The sequence below is a fragment of the Chiroxiphia lanceolata genome, chromosome 6 (genome assembly GCF_009829145.1).
Source record: "Chiroxiphia lanceolata isolate bChiLan1 chromosome 6, bChiLan1.pri, whole genome shotgun sequence".
NCBI classification, from domain to species: Eukaryota; Metazoa; Chordata; class Aves; order Passeriformes; family Pipridae; genus Chiroxiphia; species Chiroxiphia lanceolata.
This window is the reverse complement of record NC_045642.1, coordinates 24,137,436-24,149,668: the sequence shown is the minus strand read 5'-3', so window position 1 is coordinate 24,149,668 and position 12,233 is coordinate 24,137,436. Positions and strand designations below refer to the sequence as shown.

General features: G+C 35.4%; 1 protein-coding gene across 5 annotated transcripts in view; it reads left to right on the top strand.

Moving 5' to 3' along the window:
* Positions 1–12,233, top strand: part of FUT8 (fucosyltransferase 8) — a 111,775-nt gene that overhangs the window by 58,270 nt on the left and 41,272 nt on the right. For all 5 annotated transcript variants that reach the window (XM_032691250.1, XM_032691252.1, XM_032691251.1 and 2 more), the window contains 2 exons: positions 9,140–9,255; positions 9,412–9,577. In XM_032691250.1, coding sequence (XP_032547141.1) covers positions 9,140–9,255; positions 9,412–9,577 — 282 coding nt within the window. The remainder of the gene's footprint in view (positions 1–9,139; positions 9,256–9,411; positions 9,578–12,233) is intronic.

Sequence of the window (12,233 nt, the reverse complement as noted above, 5' to 3'; positions counted from 1 at the left end):
TATGATCAATTTATTAATAAATGATAACAACAGCATTGGCAAAGCCTGTAATATATTTTTTTGACAAAATGCTGTAATGTAGAGTATGCTGATATGATGAAATTTAAGCAAGATCCTGTATTTGAATAAATGCAGTCTTTAGCTTTCTTAACTATTAGACAGTAATAGTGAACCTTAGGGTTTCTTGCTTCAGAGGGGGTAATATTTGGCTTTGAATGTAAAGATTACTACCCTCCAGGCTTTCAGCCCCCCATGTTTGTCTGACTTGAATAAATGATAATGTGTTGTATTGCACAGTCATTGAAACGTAATCCGTTCAAGTTACACAGTGACTAGAAGAGAGTACATGATTTTACAGATGACAGGGTGCTCTTTTCCTCTCAAGAAGGATGCAGTAGAGACAGGAGATGCTAAATAGAGGCTAAACTATACTTTAGGCAGGGATGGGTTTTCTAGATACCTTTGTATAGTTCCCTAACTTTATCTGTATTCAAATAAATGTTACATTTTTGGTGGGCAAGTTTTATATAATAGGTTATACTGTTGATAATGATTTCTAAAAATAGAAACATTACTTTATTTCTGATCTAACCATGTTAGAATAAAACATTTCAGCATTCCTTCTCTATGCTTCAGTTAATTACTTCAAGTTTCTAGAATTAGATTAGGTGATCCAAAACTGTGTTAACAGGACTTTGTTCAGCTTCTTTTTGTGAATATGTTGTTTAAAAATATTTGAGACCTTTGCTCAAAGTGATTGTATGTAACCCCCGGTGAATCTGAAATTCTTGCATGAGAAAGCCTAAATGATTTTAAATACCAGTTTGAACAGCCACACATTTCCAGCTTCTGTAGTTAGGGCTCTTCAGCAATGAGCCAGTTTAAGGCTGGAAGATTATCAGGCCTATTTTTTTGCTGGAAGTAATCTGAGATTGATGAAGTAGTAGACTTTGAGGGAAGTGATCTATGACAACATAGAGCCAAATTCATTATTTTTATTGTGCCAAACTCATGATATTGTTTTCATAGAAATGTCACAAATACGTTTGAGAAATATTCTGGTCAACCTCCATTATTAAAGTATTAAATCATAAATGTGATACAGAATTTCATTGTCTCATTTCTTCGTTTGCCAGATAGAGCAAGTTGTGCTGAAAATAGCTATTAGCTTTAAAATTGTCTGACTTACTGTTTTATAGCAGTATGTCTATTTAAAATGAGGCATTAACCAACAGTCCATGGATTCAGTATCTGTGTCCTGGAAAAGGTCACTGCTCCTATAAGCATACATTATAGAAACAAAACACTTATTAACTTCAGAAATTGAATTAGACAGAAAAGATTACTTTTGCTCTGGTTTACATCTTAAAGTGAAGACAGTTTGGTTTAGGCTTTACTGATCAGAAACAGAAAGGCTGGAACTATTACTTGAATATGATTTAATTGCCAGAATTTTTGGTTTTGTACTGAAAACTCTATTTACTGATACTGGCTGTGAACTCTGAGTAGTTAAGGTGAGGCTCTACACCAGGGTAACTCATAAAGGTAAACCCTCTTGCAAAACTGGATTTTGTTATACTGAGGTAAAATCTTGCTTTTGCTGCCCTGCTCCACTAAGATTTTACATCTAGAGAACAAAGCAGCACACCCTTTGTGGTTAAAATATACAATATGTTATGGTATCCAACATGCTGTTGCATGAAATTAAGTGCATTTCAATTAAGAATCTAACTTAATGTTACTTGTGGAGGAGTTTAAACAAGATGAGAGTGCCTACCTGTAAAATTGTAACAATAAACAAACATCTGAGTAACTATACTAGTTTTGACACTATTAGATAAAACTTTTGGATGATGAAAAGCTCCAAGTTAACAGAGTTTATCTTAGTGGGAAAAGAAGTTCCGTGAATGGTAGAAAATTATTATAATATCTAGCTGTGCCAATAATAATAGCTAGTTAGGATAGGGAGGAAGGGATAGAAGGCAGATACGGTTACAAGAATTAGTAGTTTAATGAAAGTATAAGTTGTTTTTTCATTTCCATTTTGAAGTTAGAGGAAATTACTGTTTCATCTTTAATTACATTGGGATGTTATTTATATGGTAAGCTGTGTGTAAATACAATACCTTTCAATTGCTTGGAATTTCCCATTATTATGGGTTCCTGTGACTTCTCTGACATCCTTCCGATAAAAGCGTCAGTCCTCTGGGATGGCTGAAAACAGGAGCTGGGCTGTGCTTATTTTCATTCAGCCATCTATGAATGCCAACATACAACGACAAGAAGTGATCTTTCCACCCCGAGATTTGAATCCTCTTTTGCTGCCAATTTATGTAGCAGCTCCCCAAAGACAACAACAGCAAAAAAAGAAAACCAAAAATGTGCCTTATGAAACACACCTTATGTGCATGCAAAACTAAACATTCAAAAGCTAAAAAATTTCATATATGCAAGAAAATTTTAAAAAATATTAGCCCTTTTTTGCTCTATGATACTTAAATCATGTCTGATTTTTTAATTTTTCCCCTGGTTTCTTCTTTTCACGCAGGATGCATGAGTAGTAGAATTTTAGGACAGAGAGAGGTATTTTTTTGGGTTATTTTAGTTTGTGTTTCCCTCCCCCCCCAAGCATTTTTGTGTTTGATTTCACAAAATACGTCATGTTCTCTTGATTTTATGATTTTTTTTAAAAATTATTTCTAATTTATTACCAGTATTGGGTAAGAATAGTTCATATTTTTGTACGGATTTTTGGGGAGTGTATTTTGAGATACTTATTTTCTAATATGTACCTTTGCAATAGTGCAAGTTGGAACACTCACATCTTTTTGAAAAGTGCCTGAAATATAAAAAAAAAATCCTTTAGGAACTGAGTACGCTTTTGTGGTGCACTCCTGATTACTTGTAATGACTTCAGGCACCACTTAGTTTTTATGGTGCATTTAAAAAGCCTTACATGAGAAGGTACTGTAGTTTTTCTTTTGCTGATATGATGCTATGTAAAAACCTTACTTGTGGGCTGTAAAGAGGCACAGATGTATATTAGTGATGCAGAAGATAAATGGAATGAGAAGTGTTTTGTATTGTCTGAGTTTTTTAAATTATGTGCATGAATATTGTGGTATAATGAGATTTGGAGGTTACCATAGTCCTTGTATGATCATAAAAAATATTGTGTGAGCAAAGCTGGGTTGATTTTAGAAGCAGTCTAGATTTCATTAGTGCAAATAGTAATAAAACTGAGGCTTTTAGAGACTGTTGTTTTACTATTCTATATCCAGTAGAACTGAATGAACCCCTTCAAGAACACTTAATACAGACATAGTAGGTCTTGCAGCAAAAAGGGAAATCTTTAGTACAATTTTTGTAGTTATTTAAGAGAAAGTCCATAAGAGAGTAAGAATCAAATCAAAGTATTACATTAAGTTTTTTCATCATTTGCCTGTAACACAGCTTGTAATGTAGTTTTACCTAAAATTTTTATTTACTATTAGGATTACATTATGAAAGCTGAAGACTGTCTCTGTTGCATATATGTGATATAAGGTTTTTAGGAGGAGGAGGACTTAAAATGTCAGCTTTTGTAATGTCCCATTTTCTTAGATGGAAACTGTGAAACTGTATGCCTTCATCCCTGTCCTAAGCTTCATCCCTGTCCTGGGCTTCCATTGTGTATTGCTGGGTGGTAGTCAAATTTTTATATTTTATGGTACATTTGTGGAAGATAAGCCTGGCAGTATAGGAACCAGTAATTTCAGAGTTCTCTTCAGGGAAATAGAGAATCTTGTTAAATGTATTCATATTGTGTACATATTACCAATACATCTCATTCAGACTATATTTGCTTCCTAGAGTCTATTAAATATTGCCTTTTGTAGAACCTGCAATTCTTTTGATAAATCTGATAACCTGTTTCTTAATCTGAATAGGACTATGTGTTATAAAGCAGAACAAGAGTGGAAAAGGGCAAAATGTAATCACACAAATAAAACCAAACACAGGTATCTTTAGACGTTGTTCTCATAGGTCTGAGTAGCTTGAGAAAGAAGAGAAAGAAGAGATCAGAGTTTAATTTTGAAAGAGCACTACAGTTGCTTTAAAGTAGCAAGTGCTGGGGCTGGTATAGAATCCAAACTCCAGATCAATTGATCTTTACCAACTCTATTAAAAGTACATAATTCTGGGCAGTTATTGGGCCTAGTAAGCCTGTGGAAAACACTGAAAGGGTTTTGGATAGATGAATAGCTCTGGGTTGATAAAAACTTAAATATTCTTTTAAAGTGTGGTTTCCTATTACATATATTTAAAGTATCTCAGGTTTGAAGCTGAGGCTGTTGCAACGGATGAAGATAGCTGAACTATATGGTGTGCACCTCTGCTCTTTTTACTGTTTTTTGTACAATTCTGAATTAGGGGAAGGGACACATCTTCAATGGATATAAATCAGCACTAATTAGGACCGTGCTGATTTAAACTGATAATGGATGCTGCTTACTTTTTATTTGCAGATAACACTGAGTGTTTTCTTTCAGTTTTAGTTACTGAGGAGGTTTTATCTGAGGAGGTTGAAGTGACAACCTGTATTCTTTTTGCTTATGTCAGTGGTCATTAATAATTGAATGTGATTTTCATCTTGGGAAAGAAAAAAAAGTGGAAGAAGAAAAGGCAATCATAACATGGCTTTACTTAGTTATAAACCTTCTAGCTTCATACAAAGATCTTGGGTATAGACAAAAGGAGAAAATAGTTGAGTGTGAACTTGTGAAACCTTACGTTTTTCCTTTTACTGATAAATTAGGGTAACCTTTTAAATATCTTGGAAACAGAAAAAGGTTAAAATGGTTTTTATAGTTTATGTTTTGTTTTTAATTATTTTTACAATTCTTTTACATAGTACGGCAGTTCTTCTAGCTAAATTGAATTTCACTATGATTAATTTTTAAGGGGTTCTTTTTGCCTTCAGAGATCCAGACTAGAGATCACAACTTTGTCATTGCCCCTCTATGTTACCTGAAGGTGAAGAGGAAGTGGCCTCAGTGGTATGGATGATGGACACAGAATTATTTTTCGTGTCTTAAAATGTAGCTGGATTACTAAAGAAGGGACAAAGCAGAAACAGGGTTTCTCTACAATATAATTTTTTTAATGTTTAAAGTTATACAGTAATATCTTCATTTGATGAGTTGATTATGGAAAAGATAATTTGTATTTACTATAAAGTGATAGGAAACAGCGTGCATCATCACACCTTGTAAGTATTGAGAATTCAAATAAACCCACTACTCGGTGTATTAACTTGATTGCCCATTTAAGTGAATTATAATTGTGTTTATTTTGTGTTTATAACTGAATTTACAGTGTTGTCATAGCAATAAGTGAAGGATATTCTGTGCTAGATGCTTACTGACATGTTTTTTATTGCTGATTAGGATCGTCATAGTTTAGATGAACTTACTTTAAACTGACTTCTTATATTCTAAGGAGCAAATCAGTTGTCAGGAATTATTCTGGTAATAATTGTTTTGGTAAGAATTCCTGTTTTTCAACAGGAATTTTTATTAATATGTACACATAATTGCTAGGATATTGTGCTCTAAAAGTTATCTGCATTGATGATGCCAGGAGAGTAGATAAGGATTTTAATTCAAATGCTTTTCCTTCAAATGTTGTCTTATCTCCAACTCAGTTGAAGTACTTGTAGAGGGCAATAACAGGCAAGCTGTGCTGGTTACAGAGAAGAATCTTTTCCTTAATTTTGAGACTGGATGAAACTGAGGAAGACAGTAATTCTGAGTCTGATGAGGTAACAGATGTAGAGACAAAACTGCAAAAAGCATAAGATATCTTAGTTTTATCCTAAAATGATGTAATTTTTGAAAGTCCAAACAACTAGCTTGGAGAATGTCCCCCTTCATCCTAGCTCCTTTTATCTAACAGCCTAAGTATGATAAACATTTTTATTGAAGTATGCCAAAGCAAGTTGATTGTTAAAACGAATATACTTTTCTAAGATCTTAATTATATCAAATGAGCAGAATTATTGTCCTTCTTTCATATCATCTGCAACCATCCTTCTGTAGGATTCTGTAATTACTACTTTAACAGACTTTCCTTTTGTTAAGAGGATGTGTGTGCTGACTTCTTATGGTAATGATTTTGTATCCTCTTACCCTATTGTTCTTCACAGATTCTACCTTTAGGGTATGTGACTTGTACAAGATAAGCCATTTTTTTCTGGTAATTTTGTAGTTAGTTGTTCTGTCACAATACAAATTATGGAACCAAGTCAGCAGATACATTTCAATCTGGTGGTTTTAAACTATTGTAAGAGCTTAAATGTCTTTCAATATACTTTTTAAAAGTTTGTTTGTATACTGTAAATTTGTTGTAGAAAGAAATTCACAAACAGATTGTTGATAGAGTATATTTAGAGAGTGCACATGTTTAAGATTAGAATATTTTACGCAGTTTTTACATGCTTGTTCTCTCAGTGCATAAAAAAGCAGATATATGAGCAGTTAATGATAATTGCATTTTATTTATCATGGTGTCTTTTAGTGGATTCACCCTGGCTGGATGCCAGGTACTCACTAAAGCCACTTTCTCACTCCCCTCTGCAATTGGACAGAAGAGAGAAAATATAATGAGGGATTCATGAGTAAATAAGGGCCATGAGAGATCACTCACCAATCACCATCATGGGCAAAACAGACTCAAAGTGGGAATATTAATTAAATTTATTACTAACAGAATCAGAGCAGGAGAATGAGAAGGAAAATAAATCTTAAAAACATCTTCCCTCCACCCCTCCCTCCTTCCAAGCTCTACTTCCTCCCTCCCAGCGGTGCAGGGGGACAGAGAATGGGGGTTGTGGTCAGTTGTTGTTTCTGCTGCTGCTCAGGGAGAGGAGTCTTTCCCCTGCTCCTGTGGGGTCCCTCCCATGGGAGACAGTCCTTCACGAACCTCTCTGGCGTGAGTCCATCCCTCAGGCAACAGTTCTTCACAAACTGCTGCAATGTGGGTCACTTTTCCACCGGGTGCAGTCCTTCAGGCATGGACTGCTCCAGCATGAGTCCCCCAGAGGGTCACAGATCCTACCAGGAAAGCCTGTTTCAGCATGGGCTCCTCTCTCCATGGGTCAGCAGGTCCCTGCCAGGACCTTGCTCCGTCTTGGGCCTCCCGCAGCATCACAGCCTCCTTCAGGCACCCACCTGCACCAGTGTGGGTCTCCTCCATGGGCTGGAGGTGGATCTCTGCATCTCTGTGGCCCTCCATGGGCTACAGGGGCACAGCTGCTCCACCATAGTCTGCACCACGGGCTGTGAGGGAACCTCAGCTTTGGTCCTGGAGCACCTCCTCCTTTTCCACTTATCTTGGTGTCTGCATTGTTGTTCATATGTTCCCATTCTGCTCTTCTCTGGCTGGAATTTTCATCTACTTTTTTCTCCTTCTTTTTTCTCATTATCACAGAGGCATTACTATCTTTCCTGGTTGACTTGGCCTTGGCCAGTGGTGGGTCCATCCTGGAGCCAACTGGCATTGACTCTACTGGACATGGAGGAAGCTTCTGGCATCTTCTCACAGAAGCGACCTCTGTAGCCCCCCCACTACCAAAACCTGGCCACAGAAACATAATATGTAGCTTTAAAACACAAATCTGCTTTCAACAGGAAGCTTTAACAGCTTTAATAGATTTTTTACTAAATTTCTTTCAAGCTACGTAGCTTCCTCTTCCACCTCTCCCACCCCCTTCTGAAAAAAGGGCTTAAATGCTGTACTTTATGTGATACAACTTTCTGATGCCCACATCAGTTCTTTATTCCCTTCAGCTGTTCCAGTGGAAAAGAACTTTTCATCAATTCCTGAAATTTTATTGATGTTTAGTTATCTAGATCTGAGAGACCTTAAAGTTAATGACATCTCAGTTGGATATTTAAAATACTGTCATTTCTTTTTTACAGTGAAGATGCTCCCTCAAACCACTGTTTTCTCTATGCTAAAGGCATCTTTTGCCTGTCAAGGCGTCTTCCTGTATGGTGCCTTGAAACTGTGTGTTTGTGGGTAGAGAGAATATCTGTTTCTTTTTATTCTCATATTCCCTTACGAATGAAGAATCGTCTTCATGTTCTGCAAGAATTCTGTATTCTTTGCAGTTCTTAAGACTCTTCATTGCACATCTGCTTCCTCTAATCCTTTTCAGGGTCAGCTCTTACAAAAGCTAATAAAAGGTGGAATAATTTTTAACCAGAAGTGTCATTTCTCTTGAAATGGAAAAGATTTTTTTCCCTACATTAAATTTGTGAGGCAAATAGAAGTTTGCATCTGATTAATAAACTTTAATAATTTCAGTTTATTAATATATGAATTCAAGTTTGGATGATGAACAAACCTCAGTAATACCCTCAGGGCTGATTTATGGCTCATAGATTTCATGATACGTATTTCCATACTTTTCCTGTGCTCACATACCAGAGATTTCATAACTGGATGTTACAATTGCTGTTGTTTGGTGTTGTTTTTGGTGACCAACAGTTTAAAATATTAGTTGTCATAAAAAATCATCATTATGGTAAATTTGAGAAGGTTGGATCTTGTTCTGAGTACAGAAAATACATTGAAATAATCTTTGCGAATGTATAGGAAGACTTAAGAATGCAGTTGGAGTGCTGGAGCTCTGGTTCTCTAAGAATATATGACCAGCATTCAAGAGCAGAATGTACTTTATGTGCGAATATAAAAAGTAGTCAGAACTTGAGTCTTGTGGAGGTGCGTCTGTCAATTAGGCTTTGTTTGCATGCCAGTCAGTTCAACAAATGGTTGTTAAGCTGCCACAAATACTATTTTCACAAGTGGAGCCTAGAATTGTTCTTGTTGGTGAGTGGAAGTCTTGTAAACAACACAGTTTAGCATCAGGTTGAATCTGTATGCTGCAGCTGTGTTATGCACTGTTTTTCTTCTATGGGATTGAGGTTTTAAAATCTTTAATATGTTTAATTTCTTCTTGATTTTAGGAAAATATGGCCAAGGTTTATCAGTAAATCAGTATGACATAAAAATGAGAGGAGAGTTGAATTGTTAATGCAAATAATTTATCAAATAATTATAAGTGATATGACTTTTTTTATTTTCTATATCCTAGGATACCAGATGGTCCCATTGATCAGGGACCAGCTGCAGGAAAGGTACATGCTTTAGAGGAGCAACTTCTAAAGGCCAAAGAACAGATAGAAAACTATAAGAAGCGGACAGGAGATGGTGTGTAGATAAGTTTTCTTTTACTTCTGAAATAAGTTTTGGTGTTTTGGTATTTCATATCACAAATGTATTGGCTTCTTAACATATAAACCCTTAAAAAAAGCGCTACAGTTACTGATGGTTTTATGCCTTTTTGATTTTTTTTTTTTTAAATAGAAGGCCTTGGAAAAGACCATGAAATACTGAGGAGGAGGATTGAAAATGGGGCTAAGGAACTTTGGTTTTTCCTCCAGAGTGAACTGAAGAAATTGAAAAATCTAGAAGGAAGTGAACTGCAAACACGCATTGATGAATTTCTGTCTGATTTGGGTCATCAGGAAAGGTACTTCTGTTAGTTGATTTTGACTTTTAATTAAACTGTCATTATGATGTTCAAAGGTGCATTGGAACTTATATTTTTAGTTGTTGTCAATCTTTTGACCCCTGCATTGTTGGAGTGCCTTTTGTATCATATTAAAATATTCTGTATGAGTTTTGTTCATGCTGAACAAAATTAATCCAGAAACTGTTAAAAATTCAATGAAATCTGTCTTTAAGCGTATTATGTTTATAACTCTATTCCCAAACTGCTGTGATAGTTTGTGTCTTATCAGTAAACAGTTATAAGAAAATAGTTGAATTAACTAGATATACCATCTTAAACAAGTATCAGTTTCCCAAAAAAAGCTGTGATCTGCATGTGTAAGCATCACTAATAAATAATACTGTACTAGAGGGAAAAAATGGTAAGAATTTTCAATTCTTTAGAAATAATTAAAATACTATTTAAAGCATAGTTTAAAGATAATATGTATTTATTTCTATTTATGATTATCAATGGAGGCAAATGATGTAGTCCATTAAGTTTTGTAATTTAATATTCCACAATCCCAAAATCCAGTTTGTCACAGTTTCATTGAGTTGAAAGTGAGAAGGGACTATTCAATTGTTGAGAGTTATTATTTATATAAAAGATGTGATCAAATGTCATCCAATTATTTCTCAGTCAAGTGCAGTTACGTATTTTTGACTGAAATAAAAGTAGTGCTTGGCTGAAGCAGAATTTTCCTAAAGACTTGAGATTTTCAGTTGAACACTGAACTGACAGAGAATCTGCCACTTCCTTGGACAGTTTTTTTCTACAGTTATCTCCCCTCAGAAATATTTGTTCTTCATAGAATTTATTTCTGTTTGTGTTTCTTGGACTACAGGTTATTGATTCTTACGTACTTTTTAAACTATCTCTGCCAAAAACTGGAGCAAGTAGTCTAATGCCAGACTTTCTGATGTTCATCATGGTAATAAAATCACTTGTGTACACATTTTTGACCTGTTTATAAAGCCAGGATGAGGCAGTCATCACAGTGAAACCTTGAATAATGTGTGTTTGATGCCAGAAGGTTTTTATGTCCCTACCTCCCAGGATGAGTCCTTTTCCTTTCTACACCAATGGCTATTAATTCAATAAGCCCAATTTGCAAGTATCTGTATTTATGACAGCCTTATGTTCACATCTCTCTGTACGTAAGGATGAGGTGAAACCCATTCTACAAATGCATTAGTCCCTTGCATTGAATTTTAAAAGTTATGAGATGAATCCCAGTGTGGAAGTGTGAAACCACTGTGGCACTGGAATAAGTTTGTATATGATACAAGCAATCGCATCTGCTCTTTTTTTTTTTAATTTGACAATTTTTGTGTTGGATACATATTTTCTTTTGACTGTATCAGTGGTTATCAAAAGCAGAATATCCTGGAGTCTCTTGAGTCTTAGAAGTAGATCTGTGTAGACCTTACTGTATGGTGAGGTCCTCAAAGAAAACTAACGTTATTTAAGCTAAAGCCAAACAGCCAGAAACTAGGTTTTATTAAACTAAAATGTAGACCATCTATTTAAAATATGGAAATTCAAAGGAATTGCATACGAGAAAACAGATACAAAAATGTTTCTACAATATTCAGCCTGTGTTCTTGTGTACTTACAATATTGCCTTCAAACAATAATATTACCTTGTCTTCTTGGTTGCCTCTAGTCCCAAGGAATTTTTTTCTTTGACCTTTAAGGTCAAGCTATTTGCTTCTTTTCCTTTGATCTTTCAGTCTTGCCGTGTGAGTTGCAGAAAACTCCCAGTTCTTTGTGTGCACATCCTTTGGCATGTGATGCACTGCTGTCTCTGGAGTGTTCTTTGCCCTCACAGTGCACAGGAGCTCCCCAGGGAAGGAGCGGTCTCATCTTCCCTCCACACAGTCCATCTGGTCTCTGTTCCTGAAAGGAACATAGCATAAGTTTGGAATGAGCAAATCAGATGCTCTCATTCACTCCGAGAATAACAGGTTTTTAGTGTTTGGGATTTTTTTGTTATTGCTGGGTTTTTTTTGTTCTTTTGGTTTAATTTTTTCAAGTATATGTGCACTTGAATTTTTTTAAAGGCATTAAACAAGTTGCCAAATGCCCTTTCATTGACAGTGCTGTCTTAAAAAGTGCTGTCTTACTTGAATGGAACACTGCAAGTGAAGCTGGTATTATTTATTTATATATTTATGTATTTATATATGAATATACATGAATAGATATCTTAGAAATTTTAATATTTGGATTAGAAAGATTAGTGTTAATTACTTAAAGCAGTCTGTCATGGTGTCCTTATGTGGGAAAGCAAATAACAGAGGCGGGTAGTGATCAAATGATGAGATAGTTTTGTAAGGAAAGAGATAAGTAATATAGTGGCTTCTTATTGGATGCCTTAATCACTGTTTGTTGGCTAAGTCCTAGAGGCTGTGTAGATTTTTCCCTCAGAAAGTGCCAGTCTTACATATGTTTTTGTGAAGTGTTTCACTACCGATTCTGTTTGAAAAACAACGTTACCCAACACAGAGTTTTCTGCATTGGGAATGACATAATTGTGTTCTTGTCGTTGCTATAGGGAAGAGAGCTGTTGAGAGTAACTTCATCTTAACATTGGAAAGACTACATGATACAGAGTTAATAAAAAAGAGCA